At 31.5% G+C, this 26,913-nt stretch overlaps 4 protein-coding genes across 8 annotated transcripts in view; 3 read left to right on the forward strand and 1 right to left on the reverse strand.

Moving 5' to 3' along the window:
- The window catches only part of LOC115879701 (SR-related and CTD-associated factor 4-like), a 31,140-nt gene extending 29,934 nt beyond the window's left edge, over positions 1–1,206 (forward strand). For all 3 annotated transcript variants that reach the window (XM_030896655.1, XM_030896656.1, XM_030896657.1), the window contains one exon: positions 661–1,206. In XM_030896655.1, coding sequence (XP_030752515.1) covers positions 661–851 — 191 coding nt within the window. In that variant the 3' untranslated portion in view covers positions 852–1,206. The remainder of the gene's footprint in view (positions 1–660) is intronic.
- A 2,100-nt stretch (positions 1,207–3,306) lies between these two features.
- On the forward strand, positions 3,307–4,066 carry LOC115879787 (transmembrane protein 230-like). Its single transcript, XM_030896774.1, has 3 exons — positions 3,307–3,429; positions 3,499–3,654; positions 3,743–4,066. Exons 1-3 carry the CDS (start codon positions 3,408–3,410, stop codon positions 3,940–3,942), a joined length of 378 nt encoding a protein of 125 aa, XP_030752634.1. The 5' UTR covers positions 3,307–3,407; the 3' UTR covers positions 3,943–4,066.
- On the reverse strand, positions 4,062–5,209 carry LOC115879786 (syntaxin-18). The gene is made up of 2 exons (XM_030896773.1): positions 4,379–5,209; positions 4,062–4,328 (listed from the first exon to the last, which is right to left on the reverse strand). The coding sequence occupies exons 1-2, from the start codon at positions 5,069–5,071 to the stop codon at positions 4,077–4,079; spliced, it is 945 nt and encodes a 314-aa protein (XP_030752633.1). The 5' UTR covers positions 5,072–5,209; the 3' UTR covers positions 4,062–4,076.
- A 291-nt stretch (positions 5,210–5,500) lies between these two features.
- Positions 5,501–26,913, forward strand: part of LOC115879784 (glutamate dehydrogenase, mitochondrial-like) — a 40,791-nt gene continuing 19,378 nt past the window's right edge. Inside the window, exons 1-6 of one of the 3 annotated variants that reach the window (XM_030896771.1) lie at positions 5,501–5,897; positions 8,000–8,288; positions 22,111–22,311; positions 23,965–24,141; positions 25,087–25,301; positions 25,372–25,530. In XM_030896771.1, the coding sequence (XP_030752631.1) occupies positions 5,763–5,897; positions 8,000–8,288; positions 22,111–22,311; positions 23,965–24,141; positions 25,087–25,301; positions 25,372–25,530 (1,176 nt within the window). In that variant the 5' untranslated portion in view covers positions 5,501–5,762. The remainder of the gene's footprint in view (positions 5,898–7,999; positions 8,289–22,110; positions 22,312–23,964; positions 24,142–25,086; positions 25,302–25,371; positions 25,531–26,913) is intronic. The other 2 variants (XM_030896772.1, XM_030896770.1) reach the window with 2 other exon arrangements.

Consider the following 26,913-nt stretch of genomic DNA (forward strand, 5'->3'; position numbering starts at 1 on the left):
GTCACTGTTAATTTAAGTTCTGCCACAATTTCCATCTAGATTTACTACCTTTATACAACTATCAGTAGTAGAATAAATAATAAATAACATAAAATAAGCTCCGTAAAGACTGACAAATCCACAAAATTTCAAATCAAATTCAAATGTGTCAAATGAATCGTCAAACAGAACTGTCAAGGATCCCCACCCTAGAGTGCTTTTATGGCGCTTTTTCCGCCCACCATGCATGAATACATGGATAGCATTATGCTCCTTCCTTAGTCTTCTTATTCAAAGGATGTCAAAGAATTTAGATACGTCAATTTGACTTATGTGCTTCAGTAGCGTATCGTATGTTTGTGTTAAATAATTATTATAATCAAATTTATCTATTTTTATTAGAATTATATAGTTTTATAACAATTTTAATAACTACCAACATTTATTCACAACGTAAAATCAATCCAAAAACAAAGTATTGAGTCTACCCCACGTCTACCCTACATATTTTTACATGTTTTGAATAAAATTAGAACGGCACTGGTAAACCGGAATTTAAGTCGGCCATTTTAGAGTCCCGTCGCGGCCGATCTATGATTTTTGATATGCTCCTTCCTTAATCCATAGATATCTTTTTTCTGTAATTCAAACGAAATTAAATGCATCGTAATTTTTTTGTAGATAACGGTTCTGGCACTCCCCTGAGGGACGAAGCCATAGACCACCACGCTGAACAACAGCCAACTGAGAACGATCACGAAGCACAGAGTCAAAATTTTAGCGCACAACAATTTGAACCGGAACCTTTTGAAGCTGATCAAGGACAAGGACCAGAAGAGAATGCTGCAGAAGCCGTCGAAAATCAAGAGTAAAGTTATACGCGCGTGTAGGCAAACAAACGTAGATTTATTACTTTATTTTTGTCTTGTTTCAGAAAGGGACGATAAATCTATTGTTGAGGGTTGTGTATTTTTAAATTGTGACATATTTTCTACAATGGTATAGGTAATAAAAAAGCTGTCATCAGTAGATATACCGTACTTTTCTTTAGATAGATAAGGGGTTCCAATTAATTACTCAATAATGATTTAGATATTGATAACGGATAATTGTTTCATTAAAGAAATTTATGTGTCTTAAAAGTCATTATCATATATACCGGGTGCGTCTCAAAAATGGCTCACCCTTATAACTTTTTTTTTTAATTAAAAAAAACAAGATTGGATGTGTTAGTATATGACATAAATTAGGAATGATTGACGCATTCAATTGTTTTCGGTCACTTCCTGTTTCACCAGAAATGACTACAACTTTTGATTTTTAAATAGCACCCTCGGTATTTTTTTACTTTATTCGATAGAAAATAACACTCTGAATAGAATGACATGTCATATGCCAATTTTTGACATTTTCGCATATGGTTTATTTAAAATTATAACTTGCGGTTTGTAACGAAAATTTTTGACTCGAAATAGCAAGTGTATGGCATCAAATTATTCGTAAAAAAATGCTCTTTCCAAACATGTTAATGAGTCACCCTCATTCCATTTGAAAAAATTGAGATATGATTAAAAATATGATTTAGGCATTTTTTAACCGGCCAGGACAAGACACTAAAAACATTAAGACGATCAAATCTATTTTTCCAAGACTCCTTGATTAAGAAATGGTGTTTTTAACATAGCCATGATACTCTAGATTGCAATTTAGAATACAATTTTTTATTAAGCAAGAATGTCAAAAGTTGACATATGATACGTCATTCTATTCAGAATATCATTTTCTATCGAATAAAGTAAAAATATACCGGGGGTACCATTTAAAAATCAAAAGTTGTAATCATTTCCAGTGAAACAGGAAGTGACCAAAAACAATTGAATGCGTCAATCAATCCCAATTTATGTCATATACTAACATACCAAATCTCGTTTTTTATCTGAAAAATAAAAAAGTTATAGGGGAGAGCCACTTTTGAGACGCACCCGGTATACCATCAGGAAATCTCTTTAATCTTCTTAAGTATGAAGACCCTCTTTAAAAACTATGGGGCCTTGGTTTTAACATATTAAGCCAGTTCCACATGATATCTTTAAATGGGCATATTTACGACTCCGACATTTATCCACCACATAATAATGTCCGAACCTGTGTCGCACCTTGATTACGCTGTTCAAATAAACGTTTGACACATCGTGTAGGACTGGCTTGACGTGGATGTGAAATTTGTAGTCACATACAATTTATCTCACTTCAATATATTTATGTGGTTTGTCGAAATTATATATTTTCTTGTAGGACAAAATATAATTACATTACTTTGTGATTTGATATAATTTTAGAATAGGGAATAGTTTGCATCAAGGCTCTGACTGCCCAATTATGTTTTAATATTTCATGTAATTTCTTATAGTCTAATATAAATTGGTATTTTTATTTTAAATTGGAATGCAAATATTTTTTTTAAATTGGAATGCAAATAATTTATACTCCAGTAATTTCTGAGTAAAAAAAAAAGTTTTTAGTAAACATTGCAAAAAAGGGAATTTTATTATTTTAGAATGTACCTTATTGGAAAAAAGTGAATATTGCCGGATGAATGAAAAAATTCGGCACATATCTATTCAAGAGCAATATTTTATATGTTGGAACACAACAATTGCTTAATTGCTTCTATTAATTGGAACTCTAGTAGAATTTTTTGTACAGATTTTATAGTTGTAAATTAACGTGAGAGAATACATTTATTATTTAACTGTGAATACAGTTTACCGAAAAAAAAATGCTAATGTAATAGGCACTCTTTAAGAATAAATAAATATCTATTTATTAAACACCTTGTCGTTTTGTTTACTCCTTAAATTTTTTATTTCATTTGTGTATTTTATGGCCTTCATTTAGTTTCTTGCCTTGGTTATGGCTTTGGTTATGGTTTTCTGTTCAGTTTCGGTGTGTTGCCTGATACTTTTATCAAAGGTTTTTTAGGAACACAGTTCCTAGCGAGAAGTCTGGTTTTTCTTTTTTAAATAGTCCTTTTTATTTCAATATTAAAAATTATAATCGGTAATAGATTTTATAGTTTATACTTTAATGACCTGCCAATAGATGGCATAGTTGTTCTCCATCATTGTCGGTATAATAAATACCTGTTTATCTAATTACTATAGCTACTGGTCAATAGATGGCAGTTTTATCATTTTATTTTAATAGGAACCTGTAATAGTTAGGTAATATAATTTTCTTTTTTTTTTCAGATTTCTACTTTAAATCAGAATAAATTTCAATAATTCTTTAATAGGTAGCAACACAAGTGTTATTTTCTATCTCTTACCAAGTAATGTATCTCTGTCTTACACGTTACACGTATTCCACATAAAGTAAATACAAACAAAATTACTTCCAAAAATTCAACGCAACTAAATAAATTAAATATGAGCTTGTACTCGATATCTGGTAAGAAAATCATAATATTGAATTAACTATACACTACAATGAAGGACACTAGCTGCCATGTAATTTTAGACTATTTTGATGATATTGCTGCGGCTCGAAAGAGACCAAAAAATCAAGATTATTTAAAACTACCCACTCGAGATAATGGATTTGTAGACGCTCAGTTTCAAGTACCAGCCCAAAAAATACCATGGAAAGCAATTTTCTTAGCCACCATGCTTTTAGGTATATGTATACATAAAATAGCTAGGCATAGGTTACTTTTGATTCATAAAGTAAAACTATTATTACTATTATAATTTTTGGTTTATAGTTGTTGGTACAAGTTTGTTAGTTTTTGGGTCATTAGCCATCAGTGGAAGATTAGTCCTTGAATACCCTGATCGAATGTGGCCAATGATAATACTGGGACTTATTATGTTTATTCCTGGAGCTTACCATGTCAGAATTGCCTATTATGCATACAAAGAAGTTCCAGGATATTCTTTTGATGACATTCCCGAGTTTGAATAATGTTGAAACATACGTATTTATTGAGTATTTTAGTCATTTCTGTGATGTTTATTGCTAAGTTTTAGGTGCCTTTTAGAGTCTATTGTAATATTTCAGCTTAAAAATAAAACAAAGTTATAGTAAATAAAAATTATTTAATCATTATACCAGTCTAAAAACAATAAACTAAACGACATAACAAGTAAAAAGAACAGAACCCACACTCTTAAACCTGCATTTCTCTGTATTGCCTGTTTTATTTGCTTATTAGCATCTCGAATATTTTCTGTTGACCCCACAACAGTATCTGCAATTCGTTCAATATCCTTTTCTTGCTGTAAAACTTTTTCTGTAAACATCTGTTGCAATTCAGCTATGTGAACAACTTTGCCTTCCATATGTTGAACCTACATATGTATGTGTAGAAAAAAAATTGATATAACAAAAAATAACTTACTTCATCAGAAATATTATTTAATTCGTTAAATAAGTGCTCGTTTTCTTCTTCAAACATTTGCATGTCTTCTGTACTAAGTCCATTGTCGTAATCAATTAAAGGAGATGGTGTTTGTGGCGTTTTATTTTTTAATGACGAAGTAAAATCTCCAGATCCATCCTTACTTGTGTTATTTAATCTGGACAGGTTTAAACTTTCTTTATTAACAGGTTTAGTTTCTAATTTCGATAGTTTATGTATATCAATCACCCTCTTTACCCTAACTGCCTTGGCTTCTGTATAAATCTTTGACACAGCCTTTAAGTAACTCTCTAATGACTCGATTACATACTGATAATGTTCTTCCTTCTGTGCACTTTTGTGGATACCCCGAATTTCCTTTTTGTAGTCATTTATAAGATTGGTACATGAACTCACAATATTTTCTGCCATCAAATCTACTTGCTCTCTATCCATTTCAGTCATGGTTTTATTTGTAGATAAATAATTGATTACATTTAAATATGCTGCTTTGTTCTCTAATAAAAACGTCTGTAAACTGGTTATTTGTTTAACAATTTCCCTAGCTTTCGTTAAATGCACGTCTCTGTTACTGCTTTTTAAAATGTTTGTCTTAGGGCTGGTAACACCTAAATCCTTATTTGTAGCCTTTACAGTCTTCACGCACGCTTTAAATAAGGTAGTTATATCCATTTTAATGTATTAATTAATAAAAAAACTACATAAACTAATACATAATAATTAATCTGTAAATATATGGTAAATATTGACAAATCACCACAATAAGAAATCTAACCTAATATTCACAGTTCACAGTTCACAGCTGTTTTTGAAAACTACCGCAGGTAGTAAAGGTAGATAACCGTTTACACACGTGTACATATTTTGACAGCTTCGCTGACAGTTGCAAAATTGGACATTTTTGTTATTTTTTTGTACCTCTTTCGAACAAGAAACAGCAAAAACAACCTGTGCTAAAAAGTAATAAATTACATAGGAAATATCATAACTTTGGATGGTCGTGAGAGATGCTTGATAGGCACAAGTAGCTTTTCAACTTAAAGGAATGAAAATTATTGTAATTAAATTTTGAAAGACATCGAACATCGTTGCCAAAGTGGGAGAAAAATCGCTAGAAAACAAGCTGGTGTTTTCGGTGACCGTTTTAAAATAGCAGCAAGTGGAGAAGTTGGCGTTTTAGCAGGAACGGGACAGTGGCAGGCTCGCAGGTCACGTTCTAGAAAGCGAATTTCGGCATCTCCGGGCACGTAGATATTATAGATAGTCGGTTGTCAGAGCTGGTGCTTCCCGGTCGATAACTTATTTTTAGAGTATCGGGATTAGGTCGGGATAGTGCCCCAATTACGCAACCACCACCGCAGGAATGTTCAATTTGGTGTCCAAAGCTGCAGCCCCCATTAAAGGGGAGCTGGGGTCCATACTCAAAGTGCTACCCGCAGCAAACAACGTGCAGCAAAGCAGGAATTATGCCGAACACGTTATACCAGATCGTCTAAAGGTGAGACAAATTTTTCAACTTTAATTTTTAATTAATTTTATGTTAGGTTAAGTGAAATACTTGCAGGAAAAACATGAAAATACATTAGCGCATGGTTTACGTTAATAATTGTTACCATTATGCAAATATAAATAAACATGATGCTGATAAAAATCCTATAAATGAGGTTGTAATTGCTGTAAATGTTTATAAATGTATAGGTACCAGTATTCTCTTTCCAAGACAAATCAACATCAATCTGAAAAATTACGGAATCATTGACATCAATTATTTCCCAATTATAATTGACTGTTTGGTCAAAATTTATTTATTTTAAACCGCTACTTTATGCGTTAAAACCATAGGTTAACACTACAGTAAAGGTCAATTTATTTAGATATCCTACGAAATCCTTTTAAATCTATTTAAAATTTTCATAAAAACAAATAAGTATCAGTAAGTATCTAAGCATTTAACAAACGTTCAGAAAAAAGAATTTGGAAAATTAGGTACCTACATTTTAAATAATCTTTTTTTTTTAATCTAAAAACAATAAGGTACAAGCATAAAAAAAAGGTAAATAATAAAATAAATAATTAGGTACAAGCCTACCTATGAAACGCATTACACATTTTTCTATTTTTATTATTTACGTGTTGAAAGTCTTATTTGAGAGTTATTTTTTAATCACATTCTCTGAAATTGGAAAAAATCAAATAGGCTGCCTAGACTGAGAAAAGTATAGTTTAAGTATTATACCATATGATCGAAAAAAAACGGCGTCCAGTTGGCTGGGAAATGAACATCGATGACATTTCCCATATAAATTTACATATAAAATGACAGCGATCTTCATTCCATAGCCATCGCTGTCGCCGTTTTTTTCTCGATGATACGGTACCTACTTGGAACGAAAAAAAAAACAGCGTCAGTGGGCTGGAAGTAACAATCAATAACATTCGCTATATAATTTTTTACATAATAAAATATCTGCGATCTTCATTTCCAAGCCAACTCTGGCGCCGTTTTTTTTTCGGTAGTATGGAACATTTACCTATTCATAAATATTTTTTTGAAGTAGGTACCTAGTTACACTGCTTTACTATATTAACTCTACTTTTTATTAGATATTATAAAAAATCGAGATACCTACTGGGTACGTCTCAAAAGTGGCTCATCCCTATAATTTTTTTTTTATTTTTTAAGGTAAAAAAACGAGATTTGGTATGTTAGTATATGACATAAATTAGGATTGATTGACGTATTCACTAGTTTTTGGTCACTTCCTGTTTCACCGGAAATGACTAAAATTTTTGATTTTTAAATAGGACTCTTGATATATTGATTGACTTTATTCGATAGAAAATGATACTTTGAGTAGAATGACATATCATATGTCAACTTTTGACATTTTCGCTTAAAAAGAAATCGTAGGTATTTTATATTTCAATCTAGAGTGCCGTGGCTGCGTTAAAAGCGCTAATTTTTAATCAAGGAGCCTTGGAAAAATATATTTGATCGTCTGATGTTTTTCGTGTTTTGTCCTGGCTAGTTAAAAGATGCCCAAATCGTATTTTTAATCATATCTCAATTTTTTCAAATGGAACAAGGGTGGCTCATTAGGAAATTTAGAAAAAGCAATATAAATAATTTGGTACCATATACACTTGGTATTTCGAGTCAAATTGTCGTTATAACCGCATGTTACAATTTCAAATAAACCATATGCGATAATATCAAAAATTGACTTATGATATGTCATTCTATTCAGAGTGAAATATACCGAGGGTGCCATTTAAAAATCATAAATTGTAGTCACTTCCGGTGAAACAGGAAGTGACCAAAAACTATTGAATACGTCAATCAATCCTAATTTATGTCATATACTAACATACCAAATCTTGTTTTTTTTTATTTGAAAAAAAAGTTATAGGGGTGAGCCACTTTTGTACATTATGTTCAAAAAGTTTTACTATCAATCTTGCTTTGTATGAGATCAAAAAGACAATTGTTATGAAAATTTGACAAGATTTTTTTACTGCAATTACAGGTTAAACCCCACTTAATCATACTTAAAATATTTTTGATCATACGGTATGTTACGAACTACTCACTTTCTCTAGGATATGCCGGACAATCCAAATCCCAAGTTTTTCGATATGGTCGAGTATTTCTTCCACAAGGCCTGCGTGTTGGTCGAGGACAAGCTGGTCGAGGACCTCTCCAAAGTGAAGGGCTCGAAATTGACCTTGGAACAGCGCAAGGAAAAGGTCAAGGGCATTCTCACGCACATGGAACATTGCGATCACATTATCGAGGTGGCCTTCCCCATCAAAAGGGATAACGGGTCGTACGAGATCATCAAGGGATACAGGGCTCAGCACAGTACTCACAGGCTGCCCTGTAAAGGAGGTACAGTTTGCATTATTAATATTCTTGATACTTTATTCGAATTAAGTTAATAGGTAAGACGTCAAATAACAATTATTAAAGACATATTTTTACTCTATTATGAGCTGTCACTATATTTCATATCAAATAAACTTTTAGTTTTGTGATTAAACTTGACCGGCACAGCGTTGCCAACTTTTACATATTTCAATTAAAATATTTTATGAAACAAAAATAAATTAATTGTTATAAATATACAGGGCTGTTCACCACATACGACATGGAGTATTGTAGTTAAAAGATTAGATTTTTACAAATTGTAAGTTTTGGGTTCGTTGAAGGACTATTAGAGCTACAATTTAAAAATATTTTTACAAGATACAGAGTGTCCCAAATAAGTAAAAAATATTATAGTTGTATTTTTTTAAAGAGAACACCCTGTATATTATTCTATTTTTAGATTCTACGATTAAAATAAAGGCAAATTTGATTACGGTTTATCACACTTAAACCTTACCGTTTTTGAAATATTCTCAATTTTATGAAATTGCAGTAAAATTTTTAAAGGTTCATTTCTCCAAGGGTATCAAAGTTTTTAATACTAAATATTTACTGAAGATTATTTATTGATCAGATATTGTGTTGCAATAATAAAAATTCTACTACCTTATACACAGTGTCCAAAAATTTATATTAAACAATTACTAGCTTTAAACGGCAATAACTTGTTTAATTTAAATGGAACACTCTGTATATTTTACATGAATCATATGCACAATTTAATTGTCTATCAAATTGTATTATACCATTCTTTACCCATCTCTTCAAGTTTTCGTAGAAAATGCATTTTCTTATAATTTAGACCTCATTTATCACTATACCCATGGAATATTGACATTTTAGATTATTTTTAAAGATGTAACAAATTTTCAAAGAATACAGATACTAATATTGTCGATAGAGTTCGCTTATTTCATTAAAAAATATAATAAAAACTGTTTAAATATTTTTTGTTAAAGAGGACCAATTAATATGATCCCAGTATTCAAACTACATTAATTGACTGTTTACGTTGATTAATAATAATTGCTCCAAAACTGAAAAGCTGAATTTTGTGTGTGTATTAGACAGTGTGGTAAAAAGTAACACCTTATAAATTTTATTTCATTTTTTGACAAATGCTTATTTAAAAAACAGAGACATTCATTTTCATAACTTATTATTATATTGATTTCTGAGCCAAATTCACATTTATTAGAATACTTTTGTAATTAAAAAATAAATTAAGTATATAATTAACTAATTTTTGGTCGGAAATAATGGTGGTATATTCAATTGGTATACTCTTTGACAAAGATTTAAATAGTTTTTTTTTGTATACAATGGGCTTGCAATATTTATCACCTGTACATTTTGTACATATCTGTTGCTTTAAAAAAATCTAAAATGTCAATATTCCATAGGTATAGTGATAAATGCTAAATTATAAAAAAATGCATTTTCTACGAAAACTTGAAGAGATAGGTAAAGAATGGTATAATAAAATTTGATAGACAATTAAATTGTGCATATGATTCACGTAAAATATACAGGGTGTTCCATTTAAATTAAACAGGTTAATGCCGTTTGAAGCTAGTAATTATTTAATATAAATTTTTGGACACTCTCTATAAGGTAGTAAATTTTTTGTTATTGCTACATAATATCTGATCAATAAATAATCTTCAGTAAATATTTAGTATGAAAAACTTTGATACCCTTGGAGAAATGAAGCCTTAAAATTTTTACTGCAATTTCATAAAATTGAAAATATTTCAAAAACGGTAAGGTTTAAGTATGATAAGCCTTAATCAAATTTACCTTTATTTCAATCGTAGAATCCAAAAATAGAATAATATACAGGGTGTTCTCTTTAAAAAAATTCAACTATAATATTTTTTACTTATTTGGGAACCTCTATATCATGTAAAAATATTTTTAAATTGTAGCTCTAATAGTCCTTCAACGAACCCAAACCTTACAATTTATAAAAATCTAATCGTTTAGCTACAATACTCCGTGTCGTATGTGGTAAACAACCCTGTATAAACAGTTATTATTTACATCAACAAAACTCACCTTTTTAACAGCACTTAAGGGACATAAAGGGTCATTACTACCGTTTTCCCGTTCAAAATATTCTAATAAAGTTGCATTGAGTTGTTTTACGGCTATTAAGCTACCCTGTACACTTCACACTAAAAAAGGTTCTAAAAAGAACAATGTTCGACTGCAAGGTCTGCTAGTAAACATTTTTAAGCTTAAAGTATCACAACACTATTTATTTAAACCAAAAACTCGTAATACAAAACTAAAGTGTCAAAACGAATGACATTGTCAGTAAATAAATAAATAAATGCGGCAAATTGACATTTTTTACCAGAGCTACCACCTGAATCCCTAGCGCGAAATTTGAATTCCAGTTAGTCAGCGCGGCGCCGAATATGTCCATGGTTGGTAACAATGAATTTAAAAATCACGCCCTCGATTACGTAACTAATTTAATTGATATCAAATATATTATTGTACTCCGTAGCCGAGTACCTACAATAATTAGCAGTTTATTAAATATAAAATAAATTAATACTGGAGTAAATAGTTAAATATTTCTCTGAAATTGTTGTGTTCCATCTTGACTTCAAGATATTTAAGAAAATAGATTGTCATTTCGAGAGCTACTGTAACATGTTTTTTTTTCGATCCCACTAAAGGTGAACAAAACTGCTATTTCTAATATAAAACTATAAAATAAGTATATCCGCAACACACAACACACACTGATTACTTTTTTATTAATTTAGTTTATGTATATTTTGCACACAAGATTCAAATTTATTTATTAAAAAAAATAGTAAATTCCTAAACTATTCAATAAAATAGTGAACACAGTGTATACAAAAGTAGTGTTAACACATAAATAAACACTAAAATATAAAATGTAGAACTTATAGTATTGTAGTAAGTAATAATAACCATATTTTGATATTACATATATATCTAATTGATTTACAACTTATTAACTATTAAGACAAACTAATCATATTGTTAGGGTATAATTTATTTCATGTATTGCCAATGTGTCAATCATTCTCCTCATATCAGTTTTATTTTAAGTAATTTTTTTCTAACGCTCTCTATTACTATGTCATTAATGTGTTATTTATTTATTTTAACAGTATAAAATTTTAATTAATATTTCTAACCCAATTAAAATTATCTTCCATGGTATGTGCATACATTTTAAAAGCAACTATAAATATCTTTTTTTTTCTATAGTTCTTATTACTATGTTAAGAATTTTATATTATATAATTTGTTTATTTTTATAACATGAAAAATTAATATATAATATAATTTATATATTTTTAGTTCAATTCAAATTATCTAGTCAAACATGCCGACATTTTATTTTTATACATTTTACAAAAGTAATTATACATACTTATTATATAATCGAGATTTTTAGTACACTCATGCTAATTAAAAATTCGAATAACTATTATTGTCTCACGAGTACAAATATTTTAGATAAAAAATAAAAAAAACTGACGAATTTGTGAAGAGTACTACAAAAGTCGATTGTGTTTAACAAGACAATTAGCAGTTTCGAGTAGTTTTGATACCCCCCTCAGAGATGTTAGCTCTACGCTAAACAATTTGTGACATCAGTGAGAATGAGATGCTGCTGATAATAAGATTAGAATTTGCTTAGCAACAAAAACAATGTATCGCGAACATTAAATATGTTTGCAGATTCGCTAGTGAATTGTTTAAACTGGGATGTGTAACTATTTTATACTTTGTAGTCGTACGAACACATGTTTATCTATTTTAATTGAGAAGTCATTTTATGCAAACCTTAATAGCACTTACGATTGAAAAAAAAGCATCACAGTGTCCTTTGAAACGAAAATTGATAATTTTAATTTTTGCCTTGTTGATTCCTATCTACAGTTCATACCAAATAAACTTAGGTCACGTGATTAAGCTTGACCGGCACAGCGTGGCCCACTTTTACATATTTTTTTTAATCAAAATATTTTAGGAAACAAAAATAAATTAATTATAAATATATTAACAGTTATTATTTACATCAACAAAACTCACCTTCTTAACAGCACTTAAGGGACATAAAGGGCCATTACTACCGCTTTCCCGTTCAAAATATTCTAATAAAGTTGTGATGAGTTTTTTTACGGCTATTAAGCTATCTTGTACACTTCGCGCTGAAAGAGGTTCTAAAAAGAACAATGTTCGACTGCAAGGTCTGCTAATAAACATTTTCAAGCTTAAAGTATCACAATATACATAACAACAACCAGTCAAGAGTGTCACATCATGGATCACTGAGCGATCCCTTCCTGACAAATACAGGAGTTAGGCAGGGATGTGTCTTAGCGCCTCTCCTATTCAACATATTCATGGCAGCGCTCTCCATTATAGTGGACAGCAAACTGCAGGAGAGAGGATTGGGCATTAGATACAGATATGACAGCGGCGGCGGTCTGTTCAACATAAAAAGACTCAGGGCAAAAACACGTACAAAATTCATCACAGAACTTCAATACGCTGATGACTGCGCTCTAGTTGCAAACACGTTACAACAATTACAAGAAATGTTGAACACATATACGTGGGCATACGAGGCTTTGGGCCTTAAGCTTAACATCGACAAAACCAAAATTATGTGCACTCCCCCAGAAGATCATAACAATGCTATAAAAATCGGAGAAGAACTATTGGAATATGTAGCGGAATTTGATTACCTCGGCAGTCTGATTTCGGAAAAGGCCAATATCGACTCTGAAATTCAGCACAGGATTAGCAGCGCCTCAAGAGCATTCTGGAAATTAAAAGACAGGGTTTTCTACAATCATGACTTGAGTACAAAAACAAAACTTGCAGTGTACCGAGCAATTATAATCCCCACCATGTTATATGGGAGCGAAACCTGGGTGCCGTACCGCCGACACATGAACGCATTAAACAAGTTGCAACAGAGACACCTTAGACAACTCTTAAGAATCCGGTGGTTCCATCATGTCTCAAACGTATCGGTCCTTGAAAAAGCTAACTGCGAGAGTATTGAAGTCATGGTTACAAAATCCCGCTTAAGATGGGCTAGTCACGTATGGAGAATGCAAGAAAACCGCATACCAAAATATCTGCTTTACGGTGAACTTGTAGACGATAAGAGGAGGCCGGGTGGACAACTCAAAAGGTACAAGGATATTTTTCACGAAAACTTAAAGGGGATTAACATGCAGAATCATTGGGAAGAAGCAGTTCACAATATAACTCAATGGAGAAGAATTGTAAACTCAGTTAACAGCAAAACTGAAGTGTCAAAACGAATGTCAATGTCAGGAAATAAATAAATGTGGAAACTTGACATTTTTTACAGCAGAGCTACCACCGGCCCACCAGCCTAGGGCTCCCACCTATCCTTTTTTTGAAAAGAACAGTCCTTTTTTGAAACAAATTGTCCTTTGACCTTTTTTTGAACCTGAAAAAGTCTTTTTTATTTACGTATTTTCACTGGGAAAGTTATCTACAGCAACTAGCAATATTCCTTTCATCCAAATATAATTAAACATGTTATAAAACTTAAATAAACGTTCTTTTTTTTCAACTTTACAAAAGTATTAATTTTTGCGACGTGATTGCAATATAAAAAAGTCATTTTAACGCTTAAGTTTGCCCCCTAAGCACAGTACGACAATATATTATTAAACTGACATAAAGTGTCTAATTCAACGAGTGTAACCATAATTTCTCGATATATAATTACTTCCAGGATATTGCTTTTAAGCCTGTAAGAGCAACAGGTTCCTGTTGCTCTTTTTAAGATCCTGATGATTCCCTGATATAAATTATCAATATTATCATTGAATACCTACTATTTCATAGCCCACCATGACGCCGTTTCAGTATTTTATTACGACAAAAAACGTTCCTCTGTACTGATAAGGATATTTAAAATAGAACTTTATATTTGTTTCCTTAATACAAAAATTATCAATCAAAGCGGTTATAATCTATTGAAATATTTTATTATAACAAAGTTTTTTACATGTTTTGTTTGTTATTTAATGCTACATTAACCTTTTATTGAAATATGTTCTAATTTAAGTCACATGAAACATTGGGAAAAAATATTGTTATCAACATATAAGCTTACGACATTGATGATAAGAACAACCATTTCAGCTTTATTACCAACTTAAATGTAATCTTTCAACATTAAAGTCAAGTTACACATACTAAAACAATCATACTTTTTTATCAATATAAAGCTGAAAATTGTGTGAAATGAAATGCCAAAATAAACGCAGCGTTGGCACCAATTCAATACCGTTCAGGTTTTCATTGCCAGACGCTTAATATTCACTTTAATCTATGAAATAATGTTTATTGATGAAGTCGAAATATGTTACTTAAAATTTGAATGTAACGGTCAAGGTTGAAATACTTGATTTTCCTAGGACTGAAAAGAATTAAGTAGTCTTTTTATACATAGTGTATCGAATTAGATAGACCAGATTTTATAAAACTTGACAGAGAATAATAGGATTAATTAACACATACCGTTATGCTACCAACAACGCCGTTTTTTCTATCATATGGTAATATTATGATGTTCAGATTTATATGCAGGATTTACATTTACATGGGAGACATTTTTTATAGATCATACCAAATAAACTTTTAGTCGCGTGATTAAGCTTCACCGGCATAGCGTTGCCCACTTTTATATATTTTCTTTCAATCAAAATATTTTAGGAAACAAAAATAAATTAATGATAAATATACAGGGTGGTCGGAACTGTATTCCGGAAACTTCGGCACCATATTCTGCAGATAAAAATAAGTAAAAAAGTTCGTATAAATGTATGTCCTAAAATGCTTACTTTCAGAGATACAGGGTGTAGAAGTTTCATTTTTATTTCGATTTTTTCCAAATAATTTCTGAAGTAGCGTCAATATTTGGATGAAAATTGGTGTCTGGGAGTTTTTGACATGAGAAATTTGATTTTGATGTCAATATGACCCCTACTTCTAGAGGGCGCCACCTACATGTGTTTTAACTGTTTTGAAGCGTAATAACTTTTTGTCCGTACCTGTATAAAACTACCGAGGAAGAAAATATACATCTCTGTGACTTTTCACGCAAAATATATCTCTGTAAAAATCGCTACGAGCAACCGTTCCCAAGATATTTAGAATGGAGATAGTCAATACATGTTATTATTGACGAAAAATAAACACGTTGAGTAGATAGTTATTTCACTGAAAATAATAAATTTGGGAATTTTTTATTTTTTTTAATTAATGATACATTTTTCTGCAAAAAATGATGATAAAACAGTTTCTATTGAACTTTTGGCACAAAAACATTTCAACTTTATAATTTCAGTCTATTAACTATTTAGTCAACATGTTTAATTTATGTCAATGATGACAGGTATTGATAATTTCGATTCCAAATATCTTGAAACTATTACTCGTGGCGATTTTTACCAAGAGACCTTTTTTACGTAAAAAAACGTCGTAAATGTATATTTTTTACTCAGTAATTTTATACAGGTACGGACGAAAAGTTATTACTCTTCAAACTACTTAAAAAATATGTAGGTGGCGCCCTCTACTAGTAGTAGTCATATTGATATCAAAATCAAATTTTTCATGTCAAAAAACTACCAGACACTTCAGTCAGTAGTCAGTTACTTCAGAAATTATTTGGAAAAAATTAAAATAAAAATGAAACTTCTACACCCTGTATCTACGAAACCAAGCATTTTAGGACATACATTTATACGAACTCTTTTACTTATTTTTATCTGCAGAATATGCTGCCGAAGTTTCCGGAATACAGTTCGGACCACCCTGTATATTATACATCAACAAAACTCGCCTTCTTAACAGCATTTAAGGGACATAAAGGGCCATTACTACCCGCTTTCTCGTTCAAAATATTCTAATAAAGTTGCGATGAGTTTTTTAATAATACTAATAATAATAATTAGATGCACAACTCCAAAACAAGAAAAGAAAGATACCTGGGCAGGTAAGGCACTACACGGGACGCATTATGCCATAATGCAAAACTCACAAATAGATGTCGGATTATCATACAAGTGGTTGTCGGTAGGGCAACTATTCCCTGAAACTGAAGGGTTTCTGTTAGCCATTCAGGACAGAGTCATAGCAACCAAAAATTATAGGAAATATATACTGAAAGAGAGAATGGATACAGATAAATGTCGAAAATGTCAGCAGTATCCAGAAACAATCGAGCATATAACGGGGGGTTACAAAATACTAGCGGGGACAGATTACACTGATCGACATAACACGGTAGCAAAGATAATCCATCAAGAACTGGCACTCAAATACAGCTTAATGATAACAAGGTTGCAATATTATAAGTACACTCCTGAAAACGTAAGGGAAAATGAAACACATAAACTGTACTGGGACAGAACAATCCATACAGATAAAACAATAATAAACAATAGGCCTGACATAACACTGATCAATAAAATAGATAAACAAACATTTATTATCGATATCGCTGTACCCAACGACAGCAATGTAACATCAAAAGAAAGAGAAAAAATTGAAAAATACACACCACTTGCTATAGAAATTCAGAAAATGTGGAAACAAAATAAAGTAACAATTATACCTATAGTTATATCAGTAACAGGTTTAACTACAAAAGCATTCTCTCAACATATACAATCAATAGATCTACCCCCATACATTCACACTAACATGCAGAAAGCTGTAATCTTAAAAACTACAACTATAGTAAGAAAATGTATGCAATAGAGAGACTTGGTGTTAACCCGTCATATACTCTAAAACCACAATAGTGAGTAACTAGAAACATAATAATAATAATCGTCTTTATTGAAGAAAAAAAAAGATGTGTAACATTACATATATTATTACACATCATGCAACAAGGGTGGCGAAATTTAACAAAAAAAGTTATTCTTACATTTACTGCTATTAAGCTATCTTAATTATTAAAAACTCGTAATACAAAACTACACTGTCAAAACGAATGACAATGTCAGGAAATAGATAAATAAATGTGGCAACTTGACATTTTTTACAGCAGAGCTACCACCTGAATCTCCAGCGCGAAATTTAAATTCCAGTTAGTCAGCCCGGCGCAGTCCGCATGACTAACTATCCTCACTATCAGCACAATATCAACACTATCCATGGTTGGCAATCAAAATCGCGCCCTCGATTACGTAACTAAAAGTTTAATTGATATCAAATATATTTTTATTATTAGCTCCGATCTAGAACCTATTTCGAACCTGTTTGTCTTATTTAACAAATATACGCATTCCTATTGCTTTATATTAAGGCTAAATTAATCTAATTAGTTTATATATAGATGCGGCGTCATCTATTAATATTAATAAAACGCTTGGTTAATTTATATTTTTAAATGGCTTGTGCATAAACTAAATAATACAGGGTGTCAATTATAAATTACTTCAAATAAAATTAAAGGTTTTAAAGTTTCATTTCAAATAGACAATAATGATCTGATTTTATTTCATTTTATTAGATATCATCTTCATCATCATCATCACTCTCAGCTTATTCAACCATTTCCATACCAAGCCAAATCACATATTTAGATACTCTCTTTGTAGTTGGGCCCATTGGTTGTCTATTTTTGGCTATGCGGGCCCAAGTTATCCCTGTTAGTTCCTATAATATCATGGTCCCATCTCAGGTTCAGTCTTCCTCTAGGTCTCTTTCGTCCTCCTTGCCAGGTATCCTGCTCATTGTCATTTGAGGGATTTGATTCTGTGAATGACATCTATGCAGTTTCCTAATAATGTTCGTTTTAAGTGTCCAGGTTTCGCATGCATAAGGCATGACTGGTAGTACACATTGGTCGAATGTTTTCTTCTTTAGGTAAAGTGGCATTCTAGATTTGAATATGATTGAGTTTCTTCCATAAGTACTCCTTGCTAACTTAATTCTTCTGTTGATTTCTGGAAGTAGAGATCCCGAGCTGTGTATTAGTTGTCCCAAATATATATATTCTTCTACAATTTCCAGTGCTGTGTTGCCTTTTCTATCTACCAGTTCCTTGTATATTACTTTAGTTTTTGCTTAATTCATTTTGAGACCTACTTTATTGCTGGCTGTATTTAGTTCGTTAATTTGTGCTTGTAGTTCTTCAGTACTTATTCACTCTTTGGACTATTATTCGATTTCAAGATTATTTTTAATCATTTCTTGGTCCAGTCCAGTTAACGGAAGATTTCTTCTAGTGTTGCTGTAAACAGCTTTGGAGATATTGCGTCTCCCTGTCGCATGTCGTACTCCTTTGTCAGTTCGGAACTTATTGGATATAATGTGCTTTATATGGTGTCCCAGAAATAAGTGTAAGTATTTTAACTGGTAGTTCAACCCCAAAAACACGTCTATGAGGTTGTTTTCGCGAAAAAAAAAATTGAAAATTCGAAATTTTTTGTTAAAAATTTTGGATTTTTTTTTAGTTTTTAGTTAAAAACATAATTTCTTGATAATATGGCAACATAGGTATTAGATTAAATTTACAAAAAAAAATCCAGATAGGATTCAGTTGTTTGGTTTGGTTTGGTTTGGTTTGGTAAAATTTTAGCAAAAAATCATTTTTTTTTGGAAATTTTCAAAGTAAAATAACTCCGTTATTTTGGACTTATTTGAAAAACGATAAAGAGAGAATATGTTTCTTTTATGGAGATCTACCACACTACCACCCCTTAAAATACTTGCACTTATTTCTGGGACACCCTGTATTAGCACTCTGTTGCGTTAGAAATACCATACGATAGAAAAAAACGGCATCAGAGTGACCTTTGAAATTACAACCAATGATAGTATGTCGGGTCAAACTCCGTTTAATGATATTCATTGAAAATCGACATAAAAATTGTTAGAAACTAATATTTTAATTGCAGAAATGGTGGTGTTACATTGTCCCATTGGCCACACTTCTTTAGTGTTATCAAGCGACGATTACAAAAAGGGGCATTTTAGGGATAAAATATATTTAATAAATGACAAGTATTTTGATATCTGGAAAATTAAAAATGGAACCCCAAATGACGAAAATTACTTCTTAGTAATTTCTCAATCCTTTTATGATAAATAGTTTTTTTTTATGTAAATTAAATCAATACCTATGCAAATATCAGCATAAATCTATTAAACATGTAAGATGAATAGTGATTATACCTATATCCTGTAGTTTCAATTGCCACGAGGTCAAAATTATTCCAATACAGATTCAAAACATGATTTATGAATAAAATTTGCTAGAATTAGCCCAAAGATTTAAATAAATATATAATTTTCAGTGGCCATCTCATTAACAATAGTTTTTAATTATTTGAAATTTATGCTGTCTCATTCAAGTCATACTGTAAGAAACACGCGCTAAGGTACTTCTCTTAGAGTACCCTTTTTTCTCATAGAGTATCTAACAATCTAAGGTACTAAAGTACTACTTAACGTACTTAAGAGTATCTAACAATCTAAGGTTTCTTTTACGTAATGCAGTAGAAATAATAGCACGCTTATAATATAATCTAAACTCGTGATAAACTTATTTGATGATTTGGAATGATATATTTATAGTAGTTTACACTGGAAATAGATATTAAGTTTTTATTTTTCATGTTCATTTTGTAGGATTTTGGTTGTTCTAATCAGATTAGATAAGAGTATCCAAACCAGTATGAAATAATAAGTCAACAATAATATGCATTTAGAACTGCTTTTAATAATAATTTACCTGCACCATATAGTTATTTTTTATACAAGGCGATAATGCAATTTTATCGCCGTGTATAAAACAATCTTTTTTTCATAGCGTTTTACGTTTTAAAAAATATTCAGAAATTATTATTTCAAGTAATTTTTAACTCTATGATTTCAAGGAATTTATTATGACTAGAAAAAATATTGTGCTGGGTTGGCGTTGGTTTCCATGTAATTTGACAAATAAATAAAGCTGTCTCTTTAGTTGTCAATTTTGAGTCAATATTTTTTAATTCTCTTTCGTGTCGATTGTAAATATTTGACTTATAAATAAAAATTTTAAATAATATTTACACATGTTTGGCTTTAATTTTATTTAATAATTATATAAATTATACTGTTAAATCTTATTTTTTACACATCACAACGATACTTGTATTAGTATTGTTGAATTTGTGTAATAATCAAATTTAATTATTTTAGAGTAAAATTCAATAAATACGCTCATTTAAAAAGCCCGCGCTTCGATCCATTTGAAACAAGCCCTACTCAATAGATGGCGCCACTTGTGTAGGCCCATTTTTCAGTATGGCAGAGTCCATTCTTTTTCTAGCTAGGTGCTCTAGGGATGTCGCAAAAATAAAATAAATCGATATTTTGAATCGATTCAAGATCGGACATAACAAGATCGATCCAGAAAAAAATCGGCAACAAAAGATCGATCTTATTAAATATCGATATTCGATTCTGAATGTATTGGTGTACTGGTATAATAAAAATACGATATAATCATAAAAAAATTAGATACATAAAAATCGTAAAACCGTTTATTAACACATTTAAAATTGAAACTGAATAACAGTCATCCCAAACTGAATCAGAAACACCCACAAACCGAGACATACTTGTAAAAATTAAAAATACTATAACAATGTTAAAATATAATTATTCGGCTTTTTGCATGCTTATGATGATTTTGACACAGAATATGTACCGGTAAATTCTGTAATTTTGATATATCAGTCGGTTGGAAAGAAGCTAAAATCAAAAAATATTCTGTTATCTAAAATATAAAAATATGGGAATCACCGACAAAAATCTGACACCTAATATCAAAGTGGTAAACAGACATCGGCGCATGCGGTAGCGAGCACTTACACTTAATTTTTCATTGCTGGATTGCGGAATTTTGGAGTTGTTATTAGAGATGCACCGGAATCAAATATTCAAGCAAAACTAAAGTGTTTTTTTTATTCTAACAAATAAATAAACCTGTAAAAATGTATAAATAAAATCGATCTTCGATTTTGAAAAAAAATCGATTCTACCAAAAGATCGTTTGATAAAAATCGATCGATTTTAATCGATATTTTCGGCAAAAAGATCGATCTTCGATTAAAATCGATTCGAATCATGCATCCCTAAGGTGCTCTTCTTTGGTCGATTGCTGATTGAATTGGAGCCAGAAATGGCTCAAAACGAAATAACTAAATTACCAACAGATATTCAGGCTGAGGCGACAAACGCCATATCCAAACTACTCCCATTTAAATCCCGAATAACTTATGAAAAGGAATATAAACATTTTCAAAAATGGAAGCAATTAAAAAACGTGCGAGAAGAAATAAAGTTTTTAACCTATCCTCGCTGTTAAAGTATCATTGAGTATCATTTAATCTACCCCAGATCTACCCTTGCGGTTAAAGTACTATTTTATCTATTATTTTTGATAGATATAAGGCAATTTTAACAGTTGCTATGGAAAAATGTATTTTATTCTTTCCTGTATTTTTATTTTTTGATTTTTTGAGAACGAGATGCTGTTGATAATAAGATTAGTTTATACGTTTTTTTAGTTTATACGTTCTATAAATTAATTTATACGTTTTTTTAATTCCCTTTACCTGTTTTATGAAACTTATTAATTTAATAATTTTACAGTAGGAGGTTAAAAATAAGTCCCTAAAAAACTATCCAATGATGTAGTGTCTATTTCATAAATACATACTGGTTCTAGGCATGCGTTATTCAATGGATGTAAACAAAGACGAAGTGAAAGCCCTGTCGGCCCTGATGACCTTCAAATGCGCCTGCGTCGACGTACCTTTTGGCGGTGCCAAAGCCGGTGTCAAAATCGACCCTAAAAAGTATTCCGAACACGAGCTAGAGAAGATTACAAGAAGATTCACCTTGGAACTGGTTAAAAAGGGTTTTATTGGTAAGCATTGTGGATATCTGGAAGTGATTCAAAATAAATACAAAAATCGCTTACAAACTCGAAATTAACTGAGTTTCTTGGCTGATTTATGCTAGCGTTCTTACTTCCAAACATTCGATCTTAACATTAGTCTTAGTCCTAATGGGTCATAAGAAATATGGGATATTTTATATTCTTATGGATAATGCTAATGCTACTATAATGCCAGCTCCAGATTCGCGCCGCGAACCTCCGCGAAGAGAAGAGAACGCGAATGTGGATATATTTCACGCCTTTTCACGGCACGTAACGTTCGCGGCTCGTTTCCCGTTCGAAGTCGGTATTTTTGCTCGCTTCAAAGAGTTCGCGCCCGTGAAACGTGAACGCTCTCCACACTCACGACGTGCTGTACATAACCTCTATTTAGAAATTACATGTTTATAGTGTGTGTCGCTGGTGTAATTTTTTAGCTTTGTATCTTGTTTTTAATCTGACTACGTGGGATAATAATTTAGAATTACAGTTTCGGGAACAGTACCAGGCAGAACCTGTCTTATGGGATATCATACATAGACATAACAAACGAAAAAAATAGAATTAGCAGTTATATTATTATTTTATCTATTCTTCTCGAAGGCGTGAACATAGGGCGTGAACACTACTGCGAACAATTGCGAGTGTGGATGAGAAGTTCGTGTAAATGCCGCGTAATTCAAGGCCATTCACGGTATTTTTCACGGCGCGAGTCTGGATCCTGCATAAAATTCATTTGCGATTCATTCATGCTCAAAATTAGGGTTTTAAGAAATTTCTAAATAATATTTTTTGATATATTGAATTTGAAGATTTATAAATGTTAATAATTACCTATTTTTTTTGGTTTCGAAATTGTTTATGTTTATTTACAAACAAGTAAATGTTATTTGTTATTATTATAAAAATTAGTCTTCACTCAGTTTTTTAAATTCGAAAAATATAAAATTAGGTTCACTCAAAGTAAAAACATCTTTCACACAAATCTCTTTTCGTGTCTTAAGAATATTCTTAAGACAAGATTGCCTTGAGAGTTCATTTCACTAGTCCGAAAAAGTAGCAAAATAAGCGTTCGGCAGTTTTTTGTAAAACAGGCTAGTATTTTTACACGAATGAAGAAGGAAATTAAAGATAAAAGATTATACTATATCTGTATTGTAGTACATTTTTAGACAACTTCTTTATTTTTAAGATTTTGATGGTCAAACATCAACAAAATATTCCTTATGTTTGGACTAAATTTTCCCGAAAATAAAGACATAATTTAAAATTCCGTTACAATACGGAAATAGATTGAAGTTTTGTGATTACAATGATATATAATTTATATGGTTTTGTAACGCTGAGTGGCAAATGCTGAGGATTGGGCTAAGTTTTAGGCAGATTTCTGAAATATAATATATATTTCCTTCGGCCACACACCCGCTTTACCCGACCCCAGAGAGCGACTCGAAAGTATAGTGTAATAGACTCTTAAGTTGTTAAGGTTAATTTCTTTGGGTTAATGTTAAGGTTAAGGTTAGGACTCGAATTATGAACCAACCATAACTGAATTTCAGTCCTCCAAAAGACTTGATGGCTTGGTATTATGGGGTTGATCAAAATGAAAATTTGTTATTTAACGTTTCTTTTGGTTATTAGGGCCTAGTATCGACGTACCAGCTCCTGATATGGGTACCGGCGAACGTGAAATGTCCTGGTTAGCGGACACTTACTCCAAAACGATAGGGTACCAAGATATTAACAGCCATGCGTGCGTAACGGGGAAACCGATCAACCAGGGTGGTATCCATGGGCGTATCTCCGCAACTGGAAGAGGTATAATTTTTTAAGTATTTCCTTTCAGAATCCAAATTGTTGCGCTAGTAAAGGGAAATAAATAAAATTTTCTATTTTTCCTGTTTGTTTTCACAACAAAAAAAAACACTTAAATCAATGGCTTTTTACTTCAACACAAATTTGCCTAACAAAAGAAACACTTAACGTTTAAAGACATATGGAAATCACTCCTGCTGTTAGCGGGAAAAACTAAAAATATGTATCTATTTACTCTTGAATCTTGAACTGTCACTATATTTCATATCAAATAAACTTTTAGTCACGTGATTAAGCTTGACCGGCACAGCGTTGCCCACTTTTACATATTTTCTTTTAATCAAAATATTTTAGGAAACAAAAATAAATTAATTATAAATATATAAACAGTTATTATTTACATGAACAAAACTCACCTCCTTAACAGTACTTAATGGACATAAAGGGTCATTACTACAGCTTTCCAATTCAAAATATTCTAATAAAGTTGCGATGAGTTTTTTTACTGCCATTAAGCTATCTTGCAGACTTCGCATTAAAAGAGGTTCTAAAAAGAACAATGTTCGACTGCAAGGTCTGCCAGTAAACATTTTTAAGCTTAAAATATCACAACACTATTTAAATCAAAAACTAGTAATGCAAAACTAAAGTGTCAAAACGAATGACAATGTCAGAAAATAAGTAAGTAAATATGGCAACTTGATATTTTTTACAGCAGAGTTACCACCTGAATCCCTAGCGGGAAATTTAAATTCCAGTTAGTCAGCCCGGCGACGAATATGTTGCTATGATTGGCAACAATGAATTTAAAAATCTCGCCCTCGATTTTGTAACTAAAAGTTTAATTGGTGTCGAATATAGTTGAAGTTATATTTGTCATTTTTATAAATATAGTACATAGATACATCATTTCAAGTTAAATATATGATATTTCATGTTGAAAATTAGGCGTATTTCACGGTATCGAGAACTTTATCAACGAAGAGTCCTACATGCAAATGTGCGGCTTAAAGACCGGCTGGAAAGACAAAACATTTATCATCCAAGGTTTTGGTAATGTGGGCCTTCACACGATGAGATACCTTGACAGAGCCGGTGCCAAATGTATAGGCGTTGTCGAATACGATGGGTCCATCTACAATCCCGAAGGCATCAGTCCTAAAGTAAGGCTTTTTCGAATCCGTGGCATGTTTTTAGCATGTAAACTGAGCATACTGTTTTTTTTACTATTAGGATCTGGAAGAATGGAGAGTGAACAACGGAACAGTTGTGGGATTCCCAGGAGCACAGAAATACGATGGAGATTTGCTGTTCCACGAAGTTGACATTCTAGTGCCCGCTGCTACCGAGAAGGTTATACATAAAGGCAACGCTGATAAAATAAAGGCTAAGGTAAGAACAGAATAATATTTCCAAGTATTTGTTTCATAGATCTTTTTGATGGAAAATTGTCTTGTCATTTTCTGTTTAATACTACAGCGTTATATGATATGATTTCCATACAAATAATCGTAGTAAGACAGGCTGGTTATTAATAGGCTGTGGTCAAGTTATATTGTTTTTATAACCTCTATGTAATCAAATGCAGAATATCGCTATTAGTATTTTGTTTCATATACTAAGGGCTGGCAAAGGTTAGTCTTGGGTCGAAATTTCCGTATGTAAGAAGAGTACAATGCGTTTATAATGTACTGAACAAAGAGAGAACAGTAAACACGTTGCCAAACGTATGAAATAAACCGAGAAACGGTGCACATTGCTAAGAGACGTGGAAGGGGATATAGCAGAATTGTCTCAGTTGACCGGTCAACCCAATCAGTACCTCTGTCAGTACTTAAAGTTCTAGAGAGTTCCACATCATGCGTTCAGCTTCACGATTTAATTACGTCTTGCGATACTTTATTTGTTTATTTATCAAGGAGTCGTAATTTTCCCTATAGCTTGAACATTTTTAAGTGCAAGCTAGAAACACTTGCATTTTTGGTAAAAATAAGTGGAATTGAGTTGGTGTTCGACAGTGGTCGCGCTATTAGGGAATTCAAAAAATCGATATCTCTAAATCTATTAGAAATAATTGACTGTAGTTTTTTTCAAAAACTTGCTTAATATTTCTGCTGTATATTCTTCATAGATAGTATGAGAAAATCTTTATCAATAAAAAAATTAAACGATTGCTGAAAATTGCTATGCTCTAAAAGTAAATGGATGGGTTGTTTACAATTTTTGAATGGAAAAAACAACCTTATCGAATTTTTCTTATGTAAATATAAAAAGTTTCAATATCTAAAATGGTTCTTGAGTTATGGCGTGTTATGTGTTAAAAAGTTGAGTTTTTAAATTATCGCGATTACTGACGTTTTCTCGTTATACAAAAAATTACACCTTAACGATATCCTTATAATTCCATTTCAGATGCTCAGAAACATGTCTATTGATTTGGTTTGGTTTGGTTTGGCTTGATAGGGAAAAGCGTACCGGCAACGCCGCAACAGCACACCGTCGCATTTCTCTCACTCCGACTTAATAAGATCCCTATTATTTCCGATTTACTTCCACACATGTAAATACCGACCCAAAATTAACAGTTGCCAGCACAGTATAAGTATTTCTTTATTATATGGAACATATGCAATGAGTTTTACTTCCTGCACATTCATATACTTTTACAGATTATTTGGCATTTATGATCTGATCTGTTTTTGGCGAGAGTCTACCCGACTGTAATTAAAATGACAACTGTTGTTGATGTCATATTTCTATTTGCTGAATAAAAAC

The sequence above is a fragment of the Sitophilus oryzae genome, unplaced genomic scaffold (assembly GCF_002938485.1).
Source record: "Sitophilus oryzae breed Bouriz unplaced genomic scaffold, Soryzae_2.0 scaffold_1586_pilon_pilon, whole genome shotgun sequence".
Classification (NCBI taxonomy): domain Eukaryota; kingdom Metazoa; phylum Arthropoda; class Insecta; order Coleoptera; family Curculionidae; genus Sitophilus; species Sitophilus oryzae.